General features: G+C 46.3%; 2 protein-coding genes across 4 annotated transcripts in view; both read right to left on the reverse strand.

Annotated features, from left to right (window-relative positions):
- Window positions 1-4481, reverse strand: part of FAM3B (FAM3 metabolism regulating signaling molecule B) — a 38231-nt gene extending 33750 nt beyond the window's left edge. The window contains exon 1 of the mRNA XM_053657939.1: window positions 4378-4481. Coding sequence (XP_053513914.1) covers window positions 4378-4481 — 104 coding nt within the window. The remainder of the gene's footprint in view (window positions 1-4377) is intronic.
- Window positions 863-21497, reverse strand: part of BACE2 (beta-secretase 2) — a 72283-nt gene continuing 51648 nt past the window's right edge. The window contains exons 9-10 of one of the 3 annotated variants that reach the window (XR_008390162.1): window positions 4378-6988; window positions 863-3354 (exon numbers count right to left, since the gene is read on the reverse strand). Coding sequence is in view for 2 of the 3 variants with exons in the window: in XM_037144613.2 (XP_037000508.1) it covers window positions 6735-6988 (254 nt within the window). In the remaining variant the exon portion in view is untranslated. Of the gene's footprint in view, window positions 6989-19470; window positions 20003-21497 lie in introns of those variants that run through there. The other 2 variants (XM_037144613.2, XM_053657665.1) reach the window with 2 other exon arrangements.

A 21497-nucleotide genomic window follows, 5' to 3' on the forward strand; every position in this document is an offset into this window, starting at 1 on the left:
TTGCAGGGCCACGCAGAGTTCACATGTGGCAAAGTGTAACAAGCATAGAAAACCAGTTAAAATGGAAATCAAATGACCTCCTGTGTTATTGGAAAGAACACATCCTATTCTGTTTTTCAAGTAACTGTTGCTTCACTTTCTAATGTTTCAAAATTTCCTTAAAAAATCTAGTTTGGGTATCATCAAACGAAAAGTGCTGTCATGGAAAGAAATGTATTTTTCAAGGGAATGTGTAGCAACTAGATCACAGCTGGTGGGCAAAGTCCGTCTCCACTCACCGTTTCTGACTCACCCAGCCAATGCACACCCCCCTGGAGACTGGCCCACTCAGCAGGATCCTTCCGTTTCCGGAAGGCGTGAGTCAGCACCTCGTGAGAGGGTGATGTGGAGCAAGAGATGTGCTTTTGGAGGTGGCGGGAGCTGGGTGGTCTCCCAAGGCAAACACTTTTCTGGCTGTTCTCCTGGGTGTGCAACTAGGAGCTGGTTTCTTGTCTGTAGAGTTTGGAGAGCACCGCCTCCTTCGGGGCGGGGCCACGGGAGTTCCCCAGGGGGCCACGTTCCGTCTCCAGCCGTGGGCTGAATACCCAGTCCCATTCTTACCACCACTTAGGTGCTTCCTGGGCGTCCCATCTACACGGGTCTCTCTCCACTCCCAGGATGGGTCTCGCACTCTAGTGCACTTTATGTTTCTCCCATTTTCAGTGTGCTTCACATCTGGGTGACCGAGCTTGGGCCCCGCCTCCACTCACTTTTGTTTCTTTTCCTTCCCAGGAACCTCCACAAAGGACTGGACCACGGCACATCAGCCTTGTCTCTCCGGAAGCGTGACCTGAACTAATTATTAGAAAAACTCCAAACCCAACACGTTGTGAATATTATTTATTCAAACAAGCCAAAGTCTTTTTTTTTACTCTTACATGGGTGGGACATGTAAGTACAAAAATACGATTTTAGAAAAGTCCATCTTTGATGTGCGCAGTTTGAACAGCGTCTGCAGAGCCTCTTCTGAAACGGAGCAAATACCTCTTAACTCCAACTTTGGGTCTTAACACAACTTTAAATCAACACGGTGTACTAAAAATAGAAGGAAATTCCAAAAGGGAGGTATAAAATAATCTTGAGCATTTCTAAGTTACACTTAAGAATTGTGCATCTAAGCCTGTTCGTCTGAGATACACACAATACATTTTGCAAAGCACGCCCTCTAGTGTCTATTTTAGACCACGAGTTTGCCCCTCTTCCACCAGCAAAGAAACACTGTTCACGCAGGAACAAAGTCCCCCAGCTTCAGAAAAAAATGAGTGGCTGCTTTGAATGGCTGAACACAGGTGATTTTAAACTTTAAGTATCTTTAACTGTCCAATGAACAGAAATAGTAGGAAATGCATTATTTTACATTACAAAAACCCAGCTTTTATTACATGACGAGTCTCATGCATTCTCTCCAACACTAAGAATATCCAGCCTCCCTGATAGAACACGGCACCTACAGTCAGGAAAGTGGGAGAAAATTCCAGGTTGGCACCACCAGCAACAGAGAACATGGCACTGTTTAAGGAACTGAAGTTAAGAAAGTTTGTTCTGTATGGTTTTCACTACAGAATAATAGATCCTTCGCTGACCTGCATCGTTTTTTTCTCTGTCGTGAAAAGATCATCCTCTCATGCTTCCTTAACTTTCTTTCAGAAGGCGTTCACTTCAACAATGTGAGGCTCATGTGGAATTCGACTTCAGTGGGTGCAAGGACACAGGCTGAAACCGTGGCGACATCAGCAAAATTTGAGCCGTCTGCACAAGCAGCACATAACGGGGGAGGCAAGTAAGGCCTGCTGCCTGGTGGGGACACTGGCCTTCTCATGACATTCTGACCTGGGCCTCCGTCATGAATAAAAATACAGAAGTTCCAACTGAAATGGAGGAGATGCTGTGGGAAAACACAAGTGGTGGGGAGACAATAGTCTCCGAAGGTTTCAGGCCTCCTTTTAGTGACCAATACCGGGACAGCAGGGCTGGGCGGACTCAAAATCCACTTGATAAATCTGGGTGATTGGTGACTATAGAATCATACATCGGCTTTGGCCACATATGCTACTCAGATCGATATGCGTGGGGTACCCCTGTGTGGAGACTACAATTTAGACTCCACCCAGCTGGCCTGCTACAGTTTTCCACCTGCAAAGAGAGCTGCCCACTTCCCATCACTGCTTCACAGGCCCGGGCAACTCGGTCCAGCAGCTATCTAGGGGCTGGACAGACATTTTATCACCCTCTCTCCTGCATCCCAAGATGCTCACTGGGCACCTGCAGAATCACTGCTTCGGCAGTGGTCCCCCAACAAGCCCTGGGAGGCTTTACCTGGGACGCCTTCCTTTCCGTGCCTCTTGGCCCACCCCGTTGCTAACTGGCACTCCTTAAGAGCAAGCATGCAGTGAAATCACACAGTACAATGGTGTAGAAACGCTGGCCATCTGCGTGTAATGTCTGATTGTGAGCTCAGAGGTAGGTGAGAAAACACTGTTAAACTGGATGCCCTCGAGACATTCATACAGGGTGGGGCAAAAGTAGGCTTCCAGTTGGGAGCGCGAAAAACACAAGAGCTTATTCTTGGATTGTTATTTGTTAATTACTGGCTCATTTTCCACATGATCGATGGTCAACCTACCTTTGCCCCACCCTGTATGTAAAGCCAGTCACTAAGGGGATGAGAGGTTTGGCAGATACACTGAGGCCACCACCAGGCCTGGCTTGGCTCTCACTCACACAAACACAGATGACCGTGGCCTCAGGCTGTCTTCCCATGGCCAAGGTGACAATCTCACCCACCAGGGGAACTTGCTCCAGGCCAAAAGCACAGTTTGCGCTCATTAGAGTCACTCGGGACACCCACTGAGGTGCGTGGACCCTGAACAGCACCAGGGGGGCTGCAGGAGGGTGAGGACCTTTGGGTGAGGCCTGGTACTGGCTGGGGCAGTGCTGTCTGGGCTGCCCTTGGGGTCTGGAATATTCCTGAAGTCTGGGGTTTGCAACTGTGTGAAATCATTCCCATCTCTAATGGATTCCACAACTTTCAAGGTAAAAGAAATCTGTAGATTCCTGGAATTAAAGCTACTTTCTCAAAAGAGCAATTTCTACTTGTTTTGTTACATACTTTTATTTTCCTTCCCTGCTCTCAAAATGGATTTTTCCTGTGTGCTGATTAATTGGTATACAGTTGTCAGTTCAAATGTGAATTTCTCAGGACTCACCAGAAATGTACACAACTTCTGTTGTGTGCAGTTTTCTTGGCACTAAATATCTAGTATCTTTCTTGGCAAAACCATATTTCTACATTTTTATGGTGTTTGGGTGTTTTTCCTAAAAAAAAAATAAAAGAACTTTTAGTGGCAAGTTTGCATTCTGAACAGTTCCGTAATCGATCCTAACAAGTTTGCGGGAGTTGAAAACACAGCTGGGGTCCTGCGAGGTGATCTGGTTTCCACTAATCAGGACGAAGCCTGTGAAACTAGATTATTGTCGTTGATGAAGCAGGCTGTGGGGCAGCCGTTTATTCCCCGTGACATTGAGTGGCACAAGGCCAGCACTTGGAACGGAACCATCCTTGGCAGCTCTACCACGTGGGGGACCCGAAAGGGGAAATTAACAAATTTTCATTCTCTCAGGGAACCTATTGAATAATGAAACGCTCCTGCCTCGCCTCTTAAGTGAGACACTGCAACCCCCTCATCACAATTGCTTGGCAAAATCTATGATCCACAGGTCTGCGGAGTGAATGATGCTGCTGGGATATATGTTCATCATTTCGAACTGTGATTAACCCCACATTGACCTCCAACCACGACGCTGCACGTCACGCTGCGTCAGGTAAAATCCTTCCGCATGGCAGGTTGTGGACTGAGTTCAGCAAAGGTCCCCTGCTGTCCCACGCTCCCTACTTGTTTTGGGAGAAGAAATACAAAATCGTGCTTTGGAAATAGCAAACGACCTGCTCGATCCATCACTTGGTGGTGCTTTTAAATTTCCAAAGGAAAAAAAGCAAACAACAAACCGGTCATTCCCTAACCCGCTTCTTGTTCTTTTTCATAAACAGTTTCAGATGCTGAAGTCAGTATTGCATTTGAGGTTTCCAAATACCTTAACAGAAATATAAAGCATCACCAGGTTTTAAAAAGTATTGCTTATGTGTGTTTGTGTAGGAGCCTCCCTCATCCATCAGAGAGCTGACAGGGTTTGACAGCAACCTCATGCTAAGTCATAGTCTTCAAGACACAAACGTCTTCCAGGATGACGCCCTCAATGGCTGCTTCTGCTCCCTCTCCTGTTGAACTCGCAAGCCTCCCTGAAGCACCCCCCCCAACAACTAAGTCTCAGTTTACATACCTCCAGAAGGTGGGCGGCTCTAACACGGTTTTGACTCCAAATCCCAGTTTCAGCAGCAAGGCATTCCGGGGGGAAAATGTCCCACATTTAATTGTCTGTTTCATTCTTGTTGCTAAATTATACTTTTTTAATTTAAGTATTCCCATTAAAATGTCACATTCAGTGACGTCAGAGAGGAAAAGGTAGAGGAATCGGAAACAAAAGACAGAATTATAGCAAGCATCATTCAAATACCCTGGCTTGAAACCTAACTTGCGATTATCATGTGTTGTGGGAATAGGGTCTGCTGACTGGTTGTGGCAGAAATATTCTGGGCTTGGAAACCCAGCAAGGGAAACAAAACACAGGACACCTGCGTGAAGAAACGAGAAGCAAAACTAACCAGCCCACGCCTACAATTTCCTGTTTTTTTTTTTTTAATTTCGGGGGCTTCAGAGTTTTCACAGCCAGGGGAAGGCCCTGTCTATGGGGGGCTGCCTTCATTTCTATGCAAAGTGGCCCACAAAACAGCAGCCAGGGAAAACGCCAATAAGGCAAGAAGAGAATTACAATTCCAGAGATTTCTAACTCCGGAGTAGATTTTAGATTAGTGCCTCTCCACTAGCCTAGACCGGCCGTGATGAGGAGCATCTGATAAATTTTGTCCCAGCAGCCCATCCAGAGAGGGGCTCCTTCCCGCCACACTTGAACTGCGTAGTGGGTAACACAGGGAATTCGGGCTCTTCTCCAGAGGGGCCCGTGAGAGCCAGACAGTCTGTGAGGACACCAGGACATGTGGGAGTGACCTCACACCTCTTTGCCCCTGTCATCTATTTCTCAAGATGGAGGTGGCCCTGGGGTCCAGTGAGCAAGGTGGAGGGCTGAGACATCCACGTGGGGCCCAAGGTGAACACTAATAACGCTCCAGCTGGAGGAGAGACTCCACAGTTAGCCCTTCCAGTGGAATTTTATTACAGATGCAACTCCTCGCAATAGCGAAGCAAAGTGAACATTGAACTTGGCACACGAACAAGAGAGAAAGGTGCTGGCTTTGAACCCTTCTCCTAATTACATCGGATCGTATAAGGCGAATTATATCGAGTTACAGGTTTCTGCTTGTCTTTGGCAAAGGCCTCAAATAAGAGCAAGAGAAGATTTCCCCAAGTAAAGACACCCAACAGGCACCCAGGATGAGCGCACCAAAGGGAGGGAGCGAGTAGGCCATGGCGTGACCGGTCTGTTCAAGCTGATTGTCATGGGTGTGCTCGAGTCTGGGCCGTTCTGCAAGTGCAGACACACAGTTTGAAAGCACGGGAATAATGAGACGGTCCCTCCCAGTCCTTCGGATGTCTCGCGTCTTCCTTCCCCTGAGAGCTGGTCGGGTGCACGGCCGCTTAGCCCTTTCTCTGCTTCTCTAAAGGGTAATAACCAAAGAAGAGCTGGAAGAAGGAACAAAGCTAGTGAAATAGAATTGGCTTTTCTCACGGAAGCGCTGTTTACTGATTTCGAGTAAGAGACGGATTTGAGCTAAAGACCAGCTTGGTGACAGAAGTCCTCGAGGGACGTGCGGCACAGCACCACTTTCATCTGCCTGGGTGGAAGGAGGACTCTTTCAGGAGTGGGCAACGGCTGGAATGGGCCCCCGCACCCCTACCTGGGTGAGGACCCTGGGCGGAGTCTCAACAGAGGTAGTTTTTTAAAACTTGTATACCAACAATATTACAGAAGCATCGAGGACGAAAGGGTGGGCTTCCTTCTCACCCCACCACGGCGGGCAAAGGCGTTCGTTCCACCTTCAGAAGAGGCTGGTGAGGACCACGGGGTGATGATCTCCATTCAGGGCACAGAAAGACCCGGAAAGGGGGCCTGCTGTAGTTTCCGATTCAGGAGGGGCAGGCTGCTTCCCCCGCGGCCACCTCGGGAGCCTTCCTGGACCGTTTGGACCCTGGTTGACACCTGGTGCAAAATACCATTAAGTGCAATTGATACGGGAAGGCGGCCGTGCACTACGGAGAGTGCTACGCGCCGTGCACTCATTTCTCCGGAGACGGGAGCCAGGAGTGCGGCCACGGCTTGCTTTCTATCTGGAGGCACATCAAGATGGTTTGGTATACCAGTCGCAGAAAGTCTGAAGCCCAATTCACTCTGTTTTGGTTTAGAATGAGGTGTTATTTATTGTCATTTTTCTTGGAAGAAGGAAGTTACGAAATCAAGAATCAAAATACAGTGAATTCTGGAAGGCATCTGGGAGCAGAACAGAGATTTAAGACTAATGGACAGAGGAAGAAACCTGGCCTGGCAACCCCTGGCCTGCTGCACTTGAAGTTTAATTGTCTTCATAGCCAAGTTCAAGGTTGCCCGAGTTCAGGCTTTGTTCTTCATTTCCAGCGATGCCGGACCAGAGAGGACTCGTCGTTGACAGCCTCGGGGTGGCGGGTGCCCAGCTGGCACCGGACTGGGACGAGCAGCAGGACGATTAGAATGAGGAGGATGATCCCACACACACTCATGAGGGTGTAGGAGACAATCCACAAAATGGGCTCGTTCAAAGGCAGGGCAGGGACGCAGTTGCTGGCTATGTCGTCTGTTGAGAAGGGCCCAGCAATTTCAGACACCGGCGTGCCTGCGATTTCTGGGGAGACAGAAGGGGGGAATCCACAGCTGTGAAATGAGCACTCTACCTTGAACATGGGACAAGAGAGACAACCCTGGGCTATATCAAACCACGGTCACACTGGCACCAGGTTCCAAAGGGTTAGCCATCCGAGTGTGCACTGGGAGGGGAGGGCGGGGAAGGGGGGGCTCTTTATGGCAGTGTGTCTCCAGTGGGACCAGTCCCCTGCAACTGGGACGACAGCATATTTCAAGGCTGCAGGAGTGTCATCTGTATGGCAGGAGGCACACACAGAAGCACCTGGTGCTTCTAGGAGGAGGGCTGGCAAGGCGAGAGGGCTCTGCTGCTGAGCATCGCGGCCAGGACAGGGGGCAGCTGTAAGAAGGGCAGAGAGCAGTAGCATCCATGGCCACGAGCTCGGCTGAACCTGCCTGAGTCATGGGGACGTCCCCGGCAGAGTCTCCTGGGCCCGTGTACTCGCTGGTGGATTCTAACTCTACATCATGGAGGCTCTACTTTTGTTTTTTTGACGGCTCTCTATGCTGTTTTTCAGAATGGCTCCCCCATATGACCCAGCAATCCCACTTCTGGGTATTTATCCGAAGAAAACAAAAACATTACTTTGAAAAGACATACGCAGCCCTGTGCTCACTGCAGCATTATTTACAATAGCTGAGATTGGGAAGCATCCTTGGTGCCCACTTGCAGGTAAATGGATGGAGATGCAGTACATAAGTACAATGGAACGTTAGTCGGCCGTATAACAAGGAAATCTTGCCAGTTGTGACTACACGGATGGACTCAAAGGGGGTGACGCGGAGTGAAATGACTCAGACAGAGAAAGACAAGCACTGTATGATTTTGATTATATGTGGAATTAAAAACTAACAAACAAAAAACAGACTCATAGAAATAGAGATCAAATTGATGGTTGCCAGAGGGGAAGGGGAGGGGAGGAAGAACAAGGTGAAGGGGAATACGGTTAATGTTGTGATGTGTGCATGGTGGCAGATAATTGCGAGACTTAGTGTGCCAATCACATTGTAAGGTATGTAAATATCAAATCACTGTATTGTACCCGTGAAACTGATACAATATTGTACGTCAAATATACTTAAATCTAAAAAGCTTGAAAAAGAGTTCATTAAACAACCACAAAACCTTCTATGATAGATACTGTTCTTATACTGGTCTAACCCACATTAAAAAAAAGATTTTATTTATTTGTTAAAGAGCAGGGGGAAGGGAGGGTGAAAGAGGGAGAGAAACATTGATGTAGGTTGCCTCTCCCATGCCCCCAACTGGGCACCCTGCCCACAACCCAGGGATGTGCCCAGACTGGACATCGAACCAGCAGCCTTTTGGTTCACAGGCTGACACTCAACCCACTGAGCCACACCAGCCGGGTGTGACCCACACTCTTAATGGAGCCCATGACCACCTGGGTCAGACTGGCCCCGAGCTCCCTCCACCCCACATTTATCCTATGTGCCACCTACAGTGGCCGGAAGACCCAGAATCAAGAGTGGCGCACGGATGCCCCATTGAATTCATGACATGGTGAGAGAGCCCAGGGAAATCCAGCTGAAACTGGCCTGGGGACTTCTGTTCGGCTGGTGCTTGGACTGGGTGGCTGGGCGGTGGTGGGGGCGGGGGGATAGTTGAGATGACCTCTGAAAGCAGTTTTGGGGGTTATCAGTATCTTATTGATCTACACGAGACTTACCTGCCCCTTTCGGGAATACAGAATTTGTTTAGTGTTTGACGTTCGTTTTATTTAGAAAAAGAAAAAGCCCTCATTATCCACTGCATGCACATTTAATTGCAGAAATAAACATTTAGGCACCAAATAATCGCGTTGCTAAGCATTTAATTTTTCTGTAACTAAAGCTTCAGGGCCCTAAGGGTTGTCAATTAAGACCCTTTTCTGACGGAGGAAAGAAAAAGTCAAAATAAGAATGGAACAATGGCTTTAAGAGAACGGTTTAAAACGAAGGGGGAAAAGAAAACCTTGATCAATACATTGTCTTGCTAATGGCATTCCACGTGTGGATTCGTGGTTTTATCCAATTATGCTGGGAGAGCAAAGCAAGGAACGCATGTCTGCAGACACCTAAGAACAGAGGGAGGCAGGCCTTCCTGTAATCCAGACCCGAGAGGAGTGAGAAGAGACATCCTCCAGGCCAAGTCTGGCCAGCCGTCTCTTTTTGCAAATTGAGTTTTGTTGGAACACAGCCTCATTCCTTCATTCCCATATTGTCTGTGGTGGCTCTCTTTCCACAACAGCAGCGTGGAGCAGCTGTCACTGAGACCAGCTGGCCCTCAGGCCTAGAGGATGGACCACCTGGCCCTTTGTGGCAGTAAAAGCCGACCAATCCCTGGACTGCCTGAGCATAAAAATGCAAACAGTGAAGAAACGTGGGAGATAACTAAAAATAAGCCTACTCTCATTACAAAGGCAACGCCATACATATTTATGGTGGAAAGCTTGAAAATACCAGTGAAAGTGAGGAAATTAAAATGCATAAATTCACCACTCAGAAATAATCAATATTTATATTTTAGAATGCAATCTTGTTCTACGCATCAATTTTTTAAAAAATAAAGCGAAGTTGGGATCTTGTAGGACATGCTGCTTCGTAAACCATAGTTTCACTCCACACGTGATAACAATCTTTGCACGTCATTTAATTTTTAACCACACCACTTTTTACGACACACACACACACCAAAAGCCACACCGTAGATGCATCAACCTCGCTCACCAATCCCTGTGTTTGCCCTTTAAGTGGCTTTCAGTACTCTTTCCACTATACACACCGGTGTAGGAAACATCTTGTTCCTAAATCTTCCTCATAATCTTCAGTTTTTCAGAATGAGTTACTAAAAGTGAAACGACAGGTCAAGGTAGGCTCCCTTTGAGGCATCTGCCTATTTGCTGAAAAATCACCCACAAGAAGGTCCCCGCCAGTACCCACGCCCACCAAAGCGAGTGGGAAGGCCCCGCCCACTCTCTCACAGGCACTGGAAACCTAAGGATTCACGGCGGTTCTCAACCCAAAACCATAATGCCTACAATTATTCGTTTACTAGTAGGGAAAACCACTTAAAGAATACACTTATTGGCCGTTTATCCTTTTTTATTACAATTTCTATCATTTTCTCATTGATTTGTACGAATCCTTTATATGGCAAAACTTTCTTGCGCACGCAAATGTCTTTTCACAGCAGGTCCTTTGTCTTCTAAAAAATGTATTTACTCTCCCCTGGCTGGTGTGGCTCAGTGGACTGAGGGCGGGCTGCGAACCAAAGGGTCACCGGTTTGATTCCCAGTCGGGGCACATGCCTGGGTTGCAGGCCGGGTCCCCAGTGTGGGCACTCCAGAGGCAACCACACGCACTCACGTTTCTCTCCCTCTCTTTCTCCCTCCCTTTTCTTCTCTGTAAAAATAAATAAATAAATTCTTTGAAAAATGTATTTACTTTATAAATAAAGATGCTTTCTCAGAGGCAACGGTGAGAGCGGCACGTACTTGGCGCCGAGACCCTGACCCAGTAACACGTCGAGACATTAAAAGTCCCTTCCGCTTCCAGATCAGATGAAGTACGACGGACCGGATTTGCCCTCCCACCTGAAATAACTAAAAAAGCTGGACAAAGTCTATAGAAAAATATAAGACCGAAGGTCCTGGAAGTGGGGCGGGGAGACACAGGAAGTCCTGAGAGACGAGAAAGAAATGATACAAGCCGCACAGGCGCCCAGCTTACTGACTGCAGACGGGTTCTAGGTTGTGGCCTGGGGACTGTGACCCAGGCGGAGGGCAGCGGAGCTCCCCCTGCTGGGGAGTGAGAGGGAGAAAAAACTGGCACAGTTTGCAAGGACAGCAATGGACGGAGGACAGCTGCCCACAGGGAAACCCCTCACTGTCCAGAGCACCTCCCCTCAGCCTTCAGCTGAGTGCTGATCAAACTGAGTGAAGTCCCTGGGAACCCCCAGAGAGGGGCAGGGGAAGCAGTGCTTGGGGCTCACGCACAGGGCTGGGGACAGTGCCTGCTGCCAGCTGCTCCCTGCTCACTCAGTTTTCCGGCAAGAAAGAAAAGGACAAGGCAATTCACAGGGTATCACCGAGAGCACGGGTGTTTCATCTGCAATAGGAAAATGTAACCGCAAACTAAATGCGCTTCCGACCCCATCTCAAGAAGCTTAAAAGCAAGATGAAGCAGGAGCAGCTCTTTCTAAAGCAACTTATTTGTCAGGGCAAAGAAGCACTGTGCGCTTTGGGGCCCCTGCCCCAGCGTCAGTGAGGGTGGGGCGGCTTCAACACCAGCAAGCAGCCCTTGCTCACTAGCAAGGCATCCAAGAATCCAACTCGGCACCAACACCAGCTATAAAAAAAGACCTAAATCAAACTTCTAGGTGTAAAAACTGCAATACCTATGATGAAAAATATACTACATTGTGTTAACAAGAACATACACTGTAGAAAACAAGACTAGTGCACTTGAAAACATAATAGAAACGACCCCAAAAGAAATACAGAGGAGCAAAATACACAGAGAACACCAGCACACAGTGGGGCTACTGAGAGCGCCTACATATCCATGCAAGTAGGCTGCCCAAATGAGAGAAGGGGATGAGAGGCAGAAAAATATATCTGAAGATCTAATACAAAGTTTCTAACCTTGAGAACAACTTATAAACCACAGATCCAAGAGGCATGAAGAACTCCCACCACAAGAAACATGAAGCAGACTATACCAGTGAGTCGCTGAAACCAGTGATGCAGAGAAAAATCTTAAAAGCAGAGAGAAAGAGAAAAATATTTTGTACAGAGACAAAAAGGATTAAAGACGATTTCATGCCAGAAATAGTGCAAGCTAAAAGGCATGGGGTGGGGGAAACCCCATTGACCAAAATTCTATATCGAGCAAAAATATCTTTCAAAAACAAAGAAAAAAATAAAGACGTTTTGAGACATACCCAAGCTGCAAGAATTCATCCCAAGCAGAGGTACACACACACACACACACACACACACACACACACACACACACGTACACCGGAATAGCATCCAGCCTCAAAAAAGAAGAAATCCTGCCACTTGTGACAACATGGATGGCCCTGGAGGACATCACGCTAAGTGAAAGAAGCCAGACGCAGAAGGACAAGTCCTGGATGATGGCACTTCCATGTGGAATCTGAAATAGTCCACTAAGCAGCCAGGAGTAGACTGTGGTTGCTAGGGGCATGGGGGAGGGGGAATGGTGAGACATCAGCCGAAGGTGTAAAGTTTCAGGTGTGCAAGATGAATGGGTTCGGAGGGCTGATGTACGGTGCAGTGATTATAGGTAAAAATATTGTATCACATACTGAAAATTTCCGAAGAGGGTAGATCTTAATGTTCTTACCAAAACAAAAGAGAAAGAACGAAAATGTTGACTAACGTGGGGGAGGCATTTGTTCACTAGTTCGATTGTGGCGATCGTTTTACAATGCACGTGTGTATCAAAACACCTGAAATACATATAACTTTTATTCTTCAATTATACCTCAGTATAGCTAAATGAGGGAAAGAAAATCATCGCCACCGGCCTGCACTACAAAATGCACTGGACGAAGCCCCGCAAGCTGATCAATGGAATCGGAGTGTCACCTACACACCAAGCAATGACAAACACCAGGAATGATAGCTATGGAGGCAAACACGCCACCTGCATTCTTAACTGGAGATACTTAAGCAGGTGATTAGCTGAAAGCGAGACCAACGACAGTGCCCTGCGCGGTGTAGGACACAGGCGTCGTTGAGCCGTGCGCGGCGGCAGCCCAGAGAGCAGAGGGGAGAGGAGAAGCACACCGCTGCAGCTTCTTTTCCTGTGGCAAGCGGTGCTGATAAATCGAAGGCAGACACTACAAACCCTAAGGTGACCAACCACTAAAATCGCACAGCAAAGAGCGACAGCTAACAAACTGGCCAAGGACATAAAAACAGAAATACTCAATCCAAAAGAAGGCAGAAAAAGAAGAAAACGGGGGTGGGGGGGAGAAGAACAGAGAAGACCAAGAGAAAACAAGTGCAACATGGCAGACACAACCATGTCAACCGTCACAGTAACTACAGTCTAACCCAGGGCTGGCCAACTTGTTCTCTGATGGACCAGACAGAAAATATGTTAGGCTTTTTTGGGCCACATGTGATTTCTGTGATATATTCCTCTTGATTATTTTTACATAAACTTTTAAAAATGTAAAAAGCATTCTTAGTTCAAAAACAGGCTACTTGCCAGATTTGGCTGGCACACCAGTGTCTGTCAATCTGTGGTCTGAACACCCCAACGAGTAAGCAGAGGCTGTCGAGTTAGATAAAAAGCAACATTTGATTTTATGACCATATGCTGCCTACAAGACGCCTGCTTTAAATGTAAATACTCGAATACATTAAAAGACAAAGGATGGAGAAACACGTGTCATGCTGATACTAATCAAGAGACCCCGAGTGCCCATATCTACACTAGGCAGAGCAGAGTCAGATGGCAATTTCACGGTGGTAAAATGTTCAACTCATAAATAGGACATAACGATACTAAACATTTACATGCCCAGTAAGGGTTTCAGAAGGCAGGGAACGAGAACAATGAAGCTGGAAGGAGAAACCAAAAAACCCACAGGGACAGCCAGAGGCTTCCACGTTGCTTTCTCGACAACACAGAGCAAGGCGGCGGGGAATGGTAAGGGTGCGCCTCACCACGCAGCACTACCAGCCAGCTCGACCTAAATGACTATTTATTTTATAGGATACTCCACCCACACAGCCAAATATACATTGTTTTCAAGGGCACACTAAATATTTACCAAGACGGGCTGTGATATAGTCCATAAGACAGGTTTCCATGAATTTAAAAGGTTTGTTTTACACCATGTTCTCTGGCCATTGTGGAAATAGATCGGAAGTCAATAATGGAAAGGTATTTAGAAAAGTCTATAATTATTTAGAAACAAAGTAACACATTTCTAAACTATGAAAATTATGTAAGAAAACACAGGAAAAAATATCCTTGACATAGGCCCCAAATTTCTTAATGATAACAACAAAAGGTACCAACCATAAAAGAAAAAAATGATAAGTTTTATTTTATCGAAATGAAGAGCTCTTTGAAGAATAATATTAAGAGACAAGAAAAGACTGGGAGGAAATACTCGCAAGTTACATTTCTCATAAAGGATCTGAATTCTGATCATAAAGAGCCCTGTACACTCAATAGTGAGAAAATAAAAAATTCAATATAAAATGGGCAAGAAAATCTGAAAAGACGCTTCACCAAAGAAGACTTGTGAATGGCGGCAATACACACATGACAAGATGATCAAGATGCTTAGTCATTAAGGAAATGCAAATCCAAACCCCCATGAGACATCACCAAATACCCAGTAAAACTGGAAGGACCATCCATCTCGAATGGCGAGGCTGCAGAGAAGCTGGCACTCGGGCACTGCTGCTGGAGACGTGACTCGGAAACCCAGCTTGGCAGTCTCTCAGGAAGTGAAACACATCTCTGCCCCATGACCCGGCCACCCCAGGTCACAGATTTACCCAGGAAGAAGGAAGAGGTACGTCCAAGGACTGCTACACCACTGTTCACAGCTGCTTTATCTGGAATAGCCGAAACACGTGTAAACAACCCCAAAGCTCCACAGGGAGTGGGGGCAAACCAGCTGTGGTACGTCCACTCGACTAAACACTGCTCAGCAGTGACCATGGATGAGCTATCAATACACGGATCAAAAGGAGCACGTTTCAATAACTGTGCGGAGTGAGGGAAGCCAGACAAAAAGGGGTGCACACCATGACTCCATTTACGTGAAATTCTAAAAGTGGAAAGCAATCTATCGTTTCGACAGAAGGCAGACCGGGGGTTCCCTGGGCATGGTGGGGGGTCAGCAAGGGCTTGGGGCAGGCAGAGCAAACAAGTACAAGGGAACTTTTGGGCTTGTGGGGAATACTCATTGTCTCAGGCGTGATGATGGTTTCAAGTTCTACCCTGTAACATGCACTGTTCATTTTACACCCTTTATATCTAAATAAAGCTGTAAGAAAATCCAAAGAACAAGATAGTCAAAAAAGTACGTCAGAGAACACATGTGATATGATACCTTTGGGTTATAAAAGAAAAGCAGAACCATGCCCAGCTACCCGGGGTACCTGGGGGATTGATTTTAATGCTGCTCTTCAGGTGGAACGTCTGAGTTACACTCTGTTTCATATGTGCTACGGATAGAGACAAGAAAAATCTAAACCCCAACAAAATCAAATTTTCTTCAATGTGCATATGTTACTATTGTAATCTGAAAAGTTATATATATATTTTTAATGTTTTTGTAAACCACCACCAATTTGTATGTCGTCAGACTGAGTAATCTGGAAACACCTGTGTCCTCACATTGGGTAACTAGCTACCCCACATTAAAGGAAAGTTGACCTAAAAATACTTCTGTGGGGCCCTGACCGGTGTGGCTCCGTGGGTGGGGCATGAGCCTGCACAGGGAAAGGTCACTGGTTCAATGTCCGGTCAGGGCCCGTGCCTGGGTTGTAGGTTTGTTTCCTGGTCATGGCAAGTACGAGGGCTGGCCAATCAATATTTCTCTCCCTCTCTTTCTCCCTCCCTTATCCTCTCTCTAAAATAAATAAAATAAAATAAGTCTTTATAGGACGTGTTCTAGGAATGCCATTCACTGAACATTTATTTCATATACTACTAATTCTACGGTCATAAAGTAGATTTTAATCTCCCACATCGCGTTTATTTAGGAGAGGCTAGGGTAAGCAGTTGTTACAAGTGTGGACCCTGGGGCCAGACTCTGGGGTTCGGATCTGAGCTCCCACTTATGAACTGTGTCATCTTGGCCAAGTAACGTAACTTCTTTGCCCGTCAAGGTCCCCATCTGCTCGTGGTGATGACAACAGCACCTTCAAGTCACCGTCTTGTTGTATGTGGTCAACCAAGTGAAGAAGAAGTTAAGCTCTCATCACAGGGCCTGGGCCAAGGCCATTGCCTCCTAAGAATCACCTGTTAACACAGTTCTACTTTTAATCAATGTCTGGGATTAAAATTTGAATGATGTGTTTTTGGGAGATCAGGGCCCAATGGGTGATGTGTGTTTGAGGAAGAAACATCAGTTTCCCACCGACAACAATGACAATGGTCAGGTCTTTTTGCCACAGCCTATGAAATGAAGTAAGCTGTGTCCCCGGACCAGTGAGGTCCTGAAGTGAGGTTTGAGGAACGTTCTGGAGCTCCGGGGCAGGCCTCGGGGCCCGGGGCCCTTCTGCGGCATGAGACTGGGTGCAGCCTCAGAAATTCTCCCCCGACAAACAGGGCCCAGCGGCTTTCCCGTCGTTCGACTGCATCCTAAATAGAAGGCAGAGGCGCTTCTCTGCAGCTCTGCTCTGAACAGCTAACATTCCTATTTTTACACATGAACATGTAGCAGATGAGCTACTTTCAACCTGCAGCAAAGAAAATTCACAGTGAAGTGACTGCCAAGTCCATGATGTGTCTCGGGTTGTCTAAGCCCAAACCTACACAGCTCGGGGAGGGGGGCGCTGCTGAACGTCTCCATCTATAAAAAGAGACGGGTGGTATTTCGGAAGCTTTGGCTGCAGGAAGAGGGTTGTCGATTTTGACACCCGAGTATTTTCCTGGCCCCAGGGCGCTTGGCCCCAGGCAGCACACAGGCGGTCACAAGTGCTTCGGTCTTCAAAGTCTGTTCCCAGGGTGGGAGACTGCGTGTTGGAGATCCAGGTTAGCCAGCTCCCTGACCCACAGGGACAGCTGCCTTGTTCATCTGGCTCTGAGACCAGAGCAGCGACTCTCCGTAGGGGTGGGGGCGGAGAATTGAAAGGAGGCAGCGCAACAGAAGCATGTGGGGATCTTCTCCCAAAATACCCACCGCCATCTTGACAGCCCCTGGCTGAAAAAGGAGGCGACATGGACCACGTGTGTTTTCAAAGCCCCCCAGGAGACTCTTCAGAGATCTCTCGCTCAGTGGTCTCCTTCCCACCCTGTCCCCTCCCCTGTAGAGAAGCCAGATCTTCTGAGCTAAGTGATGTCTGTCACACACAGATTGTTATGCCAACCGCAATAAAAGGCACTGGGAGGAGAGGGCAGCTCCCAAAGATTCTGGCTCCATCACCTGCTGGTTGGCACAAGGATGGAAATGCCTCCAGCTCTAACACATAAAAATGCGGATAAAATATAATTCCAAATTTTTAAGTATGGAGCTGAGCCCAGAAATCGGCCCCAAGGCTGGGGGTTCTGAGGCCCAGATTTGTGTGTGGTGGGGGATGGGCAGAGACTTGAGTGAAGCAGGGGGGAGACTCAAGAGCCCAGAGGCTGGTGAAATGCTGGTCTGTGGGTGGGAGGAGCCAGAAACCTACTAACAGGGAAGGTGGACTGTTCAGGGTCTGAGCAGGGGTGGGTGAGGAAGACGAGGAAGACGAGGAAGACTCTCTCCCGGGAGAAATGGGGCCTCCGCAACACTACCTCAAGGTTCCACGGCTGGAATTTAAATTTGCACAGCTTGTAGAAATCCTGCCGTTTTCACGATCTGAGGAACTCAGCAGAAACAAATGCAAAATTGCTCATTAGCAGCATTTGTACAACCCAAGGTGCAGTGAATTCTCCCAGAGGGCAGGGCCGTGGGGCTCCCACAAAACAAACTCACGACAGAAAAAATTGCGAACCCAGCGAGAAAAAAATCCACCATAAGAGAGCAAGTCAGCAGACATAAGGATGAGATTAACTATCCATCTAAGAGAGAAGCTAGAACAATCTGCTTGAGATCACACAATGGTTGCTTAAAAGGACTGAAAACTCACTAAAATACCAACAAGATGTTTTTTTATAACTAAACAAGTTGATTCAAAAGTTCACAAAGGAAGGAAAATTAAGAAAGAATAGCAGGGAAGTTTTAGAAAAGACAAATAATAAAAAGGAACTAATACTGTAAGATATCTCAGGGGAAAGAAATAGAAAATCTAGGAATAATTATATATCTCCAAAATATTTACTGGAATTTGGTATGATGTCATAGTGAGATTTCAAATTAGTAAAGGGAAGATATTTAATAAACACTATAGGAACACTGGGATGGTCATCTTGGGAGAAAATAGTTTAACATAAACATTTTGTGCCAAAGTAAATCACACAAAAAAGTTCTTGAATAAATCACAAAAAAATTTTAGTGAGGAAGGCAATTTAACATGTGACCTTAAAGCAAAATATTAATATGTTTAAGTGCATTAAACATTCTATATTAAAGTTCATTATGCTCAAAAATAATTTACATTGAGATATTTCTCCAAATGGTTAATTTCTTACTCACATAAAGAGCTCCTACAGAAAAATGCAAAAAACTAAAAAACCCAACAAAAAAAATAAATGAGAGAAAGGTATGAGTGGTTGGCTCACAGAAAAGGAAAAACAAATGCCCTTAGAAATATGAAAATCAAATCAACCTCACCATATAAGGAAAACAAATTAAAATGACTCTGTGACAATGTTCTTCAACTATCAGATTGGAAAATTGCCCACAGTGTGGCGAGGCTTCCTGGAGACACAGGCTTGTCCTAGGCACGGCCAGTGAGCTGGGTTAGCCAGAGATAAGCCAGAGTGACCTCTACAGAGGTCATGTGACCATATTCATCACGAAGACAAATGCTTATGCCCTTTAACCCAGCAACTCTACTTCCAATAATCTCCCCTAGGGGTATATTTCCGTATGAGGGAGCAAACATATATAAATGTATCCACTGAAGAATTGGAAAAGGCCTAAATGTCTACCAATAATGATTGGCAAAATAAATTAGGGACCATCCATAGAATAGAAGATGGTAAAGCTGAAAAAATAATAACGAGGGAGAGCTTTATGTGCTCATGTGATTGTCTTGGCCTGGGGCACTATGTAATTCACTGTAGAATTTAAGTACTACCGAGCCAACTTTTCAAAGTGATCATGGATATAAAGAAAATACAGACCACAACAAACTCTAAGGCACTGCAAAAAAAGTGAGCTAGTCTGTTCGAAACCATGTAAGATAGTATTTCTTGAAATGAAAAATGCAGTCAATGTAACTAAAGATTCGCTGAATAGATTAAAAAGATTGAAGACAGCTGAAGAGAGAGTGGCCAATACGTATATTAAGATTCATTATAATAAAGTATTGAGAAGAGTCAAAGGGGAAACTACATATTCAGTAAATAATGCTGAGAAATGGAATATCCTTATAAGAATTAAGTTCCTACTTCACATCTTAGAAAAAAAATTAGAAACTAGATAGTATCTTTTAAAAAAAACCTCTATTTTCTTAGATTAAGGAAGCATTTCCTAAGTAAGAGCAGAGTAAAAGCCATAAGAAGGATTAGTAAATTTTATTTCACTAAATTTAACAAAAAGTGTAAATAAAACACACCCGAAACCAAGTGAAAAAGGCCCGAGAGATTAAAAGAGATTTATCATGCACATAACCCACCGAAATTCATCTCAAATATTTAATAACTCACATATATCAGTAAAAAGGATAAATAAAAAAACACGCAAAAGTGGTTAATAGAAAAATCCACTCAGAGAAGCTCCAACACCCCATAAACACATCAAAAGGTAAGTCATCTCAAAAGTAATCAATTAAAATAATACTATTTCACACACATGGCTTGGCAAAAAGCCAAAACAACTACAATAATCCTCCGATAGAATGGAAGTTCTGATGTAATTCTGGTGGTCCGCCTGCTTTGAAGACCAGTGTGACAGTGACCAGCAGCGCTGACCAGAGCACCAAGCCATCAAGAAATTCCATCCCTGACGAGCTCATCCCCGTGCACAAGCGGCTCACCACAGGACTGCTTCCGACTGCGCACGTTCGAGACAGCCCGCGCCTGGGTCCAGGCGGGACTGCGTGGGCCTCGGGGTTCACTCGCACAACGGAACACTACCCGCGGTCAAAAAGGACGCCCTAGCTCCCGCGGCATCGTGGGAAATCTAGAAAAAGTAATGTTGGAGAATAAAAGCGAGTTGACAAAGGACACGTGCCACATGACAGCATTTCTATAAATTAAGAAATACCAAGAAATCCAAATGACCAACCTGTGTGTTGTCATAAACACTTGCTTACAGGTGCATGATGGTTAGATTTTAGGATGCCCCTCAACGGCCCACCTCCTGGCATTCACTCTTGTGTACTCCCCTCCCCCATCTACTAATTGAATAGGGCAGAAGGGACACCATGTCACTTCCAAGATTAGTTTACAAATTGACTGGCTTCTGTCTTAGATGCTTTATTGCCATCCCCCCCCAGGATCACCTATTCTGGGGTGGCCATGGACCCATCTCGGGGGCATTCAGACAGGCTAGTCACAAGGGCCACATGACTGAGCTTGGGAGGGGACCCTCCAGCCTTCAGATGCTGCAGGCTCAGGGGAGACCCTGGACCAAAAGCCCCTGGCTAAGCCCCCCTCGATTCCCCAAACAGGCTCATAAAGAGCTAAACCGGGGACAAGTGAGTCCACTGCAATAGAAAATAACCCAGGGTGCTGGTAAGGATGCAGTGAAATTGTAAATGTGCAGCTACTGTGGGAGGACATACACCACCTCGGGGGGGGGAGAGCAACCCCAGGGAGCGCGGTGCGGTGGGGCCGTAGCTGTCCTTGCTCTTTTATTTCTACGACAAACATTTGAAGAACATATAACAGAACATTAGCATTTCTTAAATCTGGGTGTTCTGTAAGTGTGTGCATAGCACACAATTTTGGGTGATTTGAAGCATTTTCTTTGTTATTTAAAACATGTTAGAAATTAGAAATAGACACTTTGAGACAGAAAAAAAGGGGCAGGATATCTCTTCCATTTATTAGGAGCCGCAGACCCCTGCCTGGCTCCAGACCGTGGCCCCGAGGGAAGTAATTACTTTAATGGCTGCCCCACCAGCACCGAAGTGGAGACATTTCAGTGTGTGCTCCCACCGCTGCTAAAATCCAGTGGCTAAGCTCCCAAACCTTAAATACATTTAAAAAATAGCCACAACAAACTTAAATGAGAGACCCTGACCAAGAATTCACGGTGAAATTCAGGAAAACATCTCTGCCTAGACACACTTAGTATTAAACTGTTTCTGACAGCACTTCCCGTAGCAACAGACGGGGCTGGCGTCTCTGCTGGATTAACTGAAGTGGACATGTGTCCGCTGTTGCCATAGTAATCTCTCCTTCCCTGGTATTTAACGAGAGAACAGGAGTTGTGGGGACAATTGCTTTGGTTCTTAGATTCTCTGGATTAAAAGAAGTAAGGTGTCCACAGCCGGGAGGTATGGCGTTTCTGGTTATACAGCCCCGGCTAACACGCAGAGAGGTGTCCCCCTCCACGAAATGCACACGGGCTGAAAGGGGTGATGCCTGCCTGAAAGGTTCCATTTACTCATAGCTGAGATTAAAAAATGACAAGTCCCAAGGCCCCCGAGCCTGGTCACAAATACAAAAAC

Source organism: Artibeus jamaicensis, unplaced genomic scaffold, assembly GCF_021234435.1.
Source record: "Artibeus jamaicensis isolate MK-2021 breed Jamaican fruit bat unplaced genomic scaffold, CSHL_Jam_final scaffold_474, whole genome shotgun sequence".
Taxonomy (NCBI): Eukaryota; Metazoa; Chordata; class Mammalia; order Chiroptera; family Phyllostomidae; genus Artibeus; species Artibeus jamaicensis.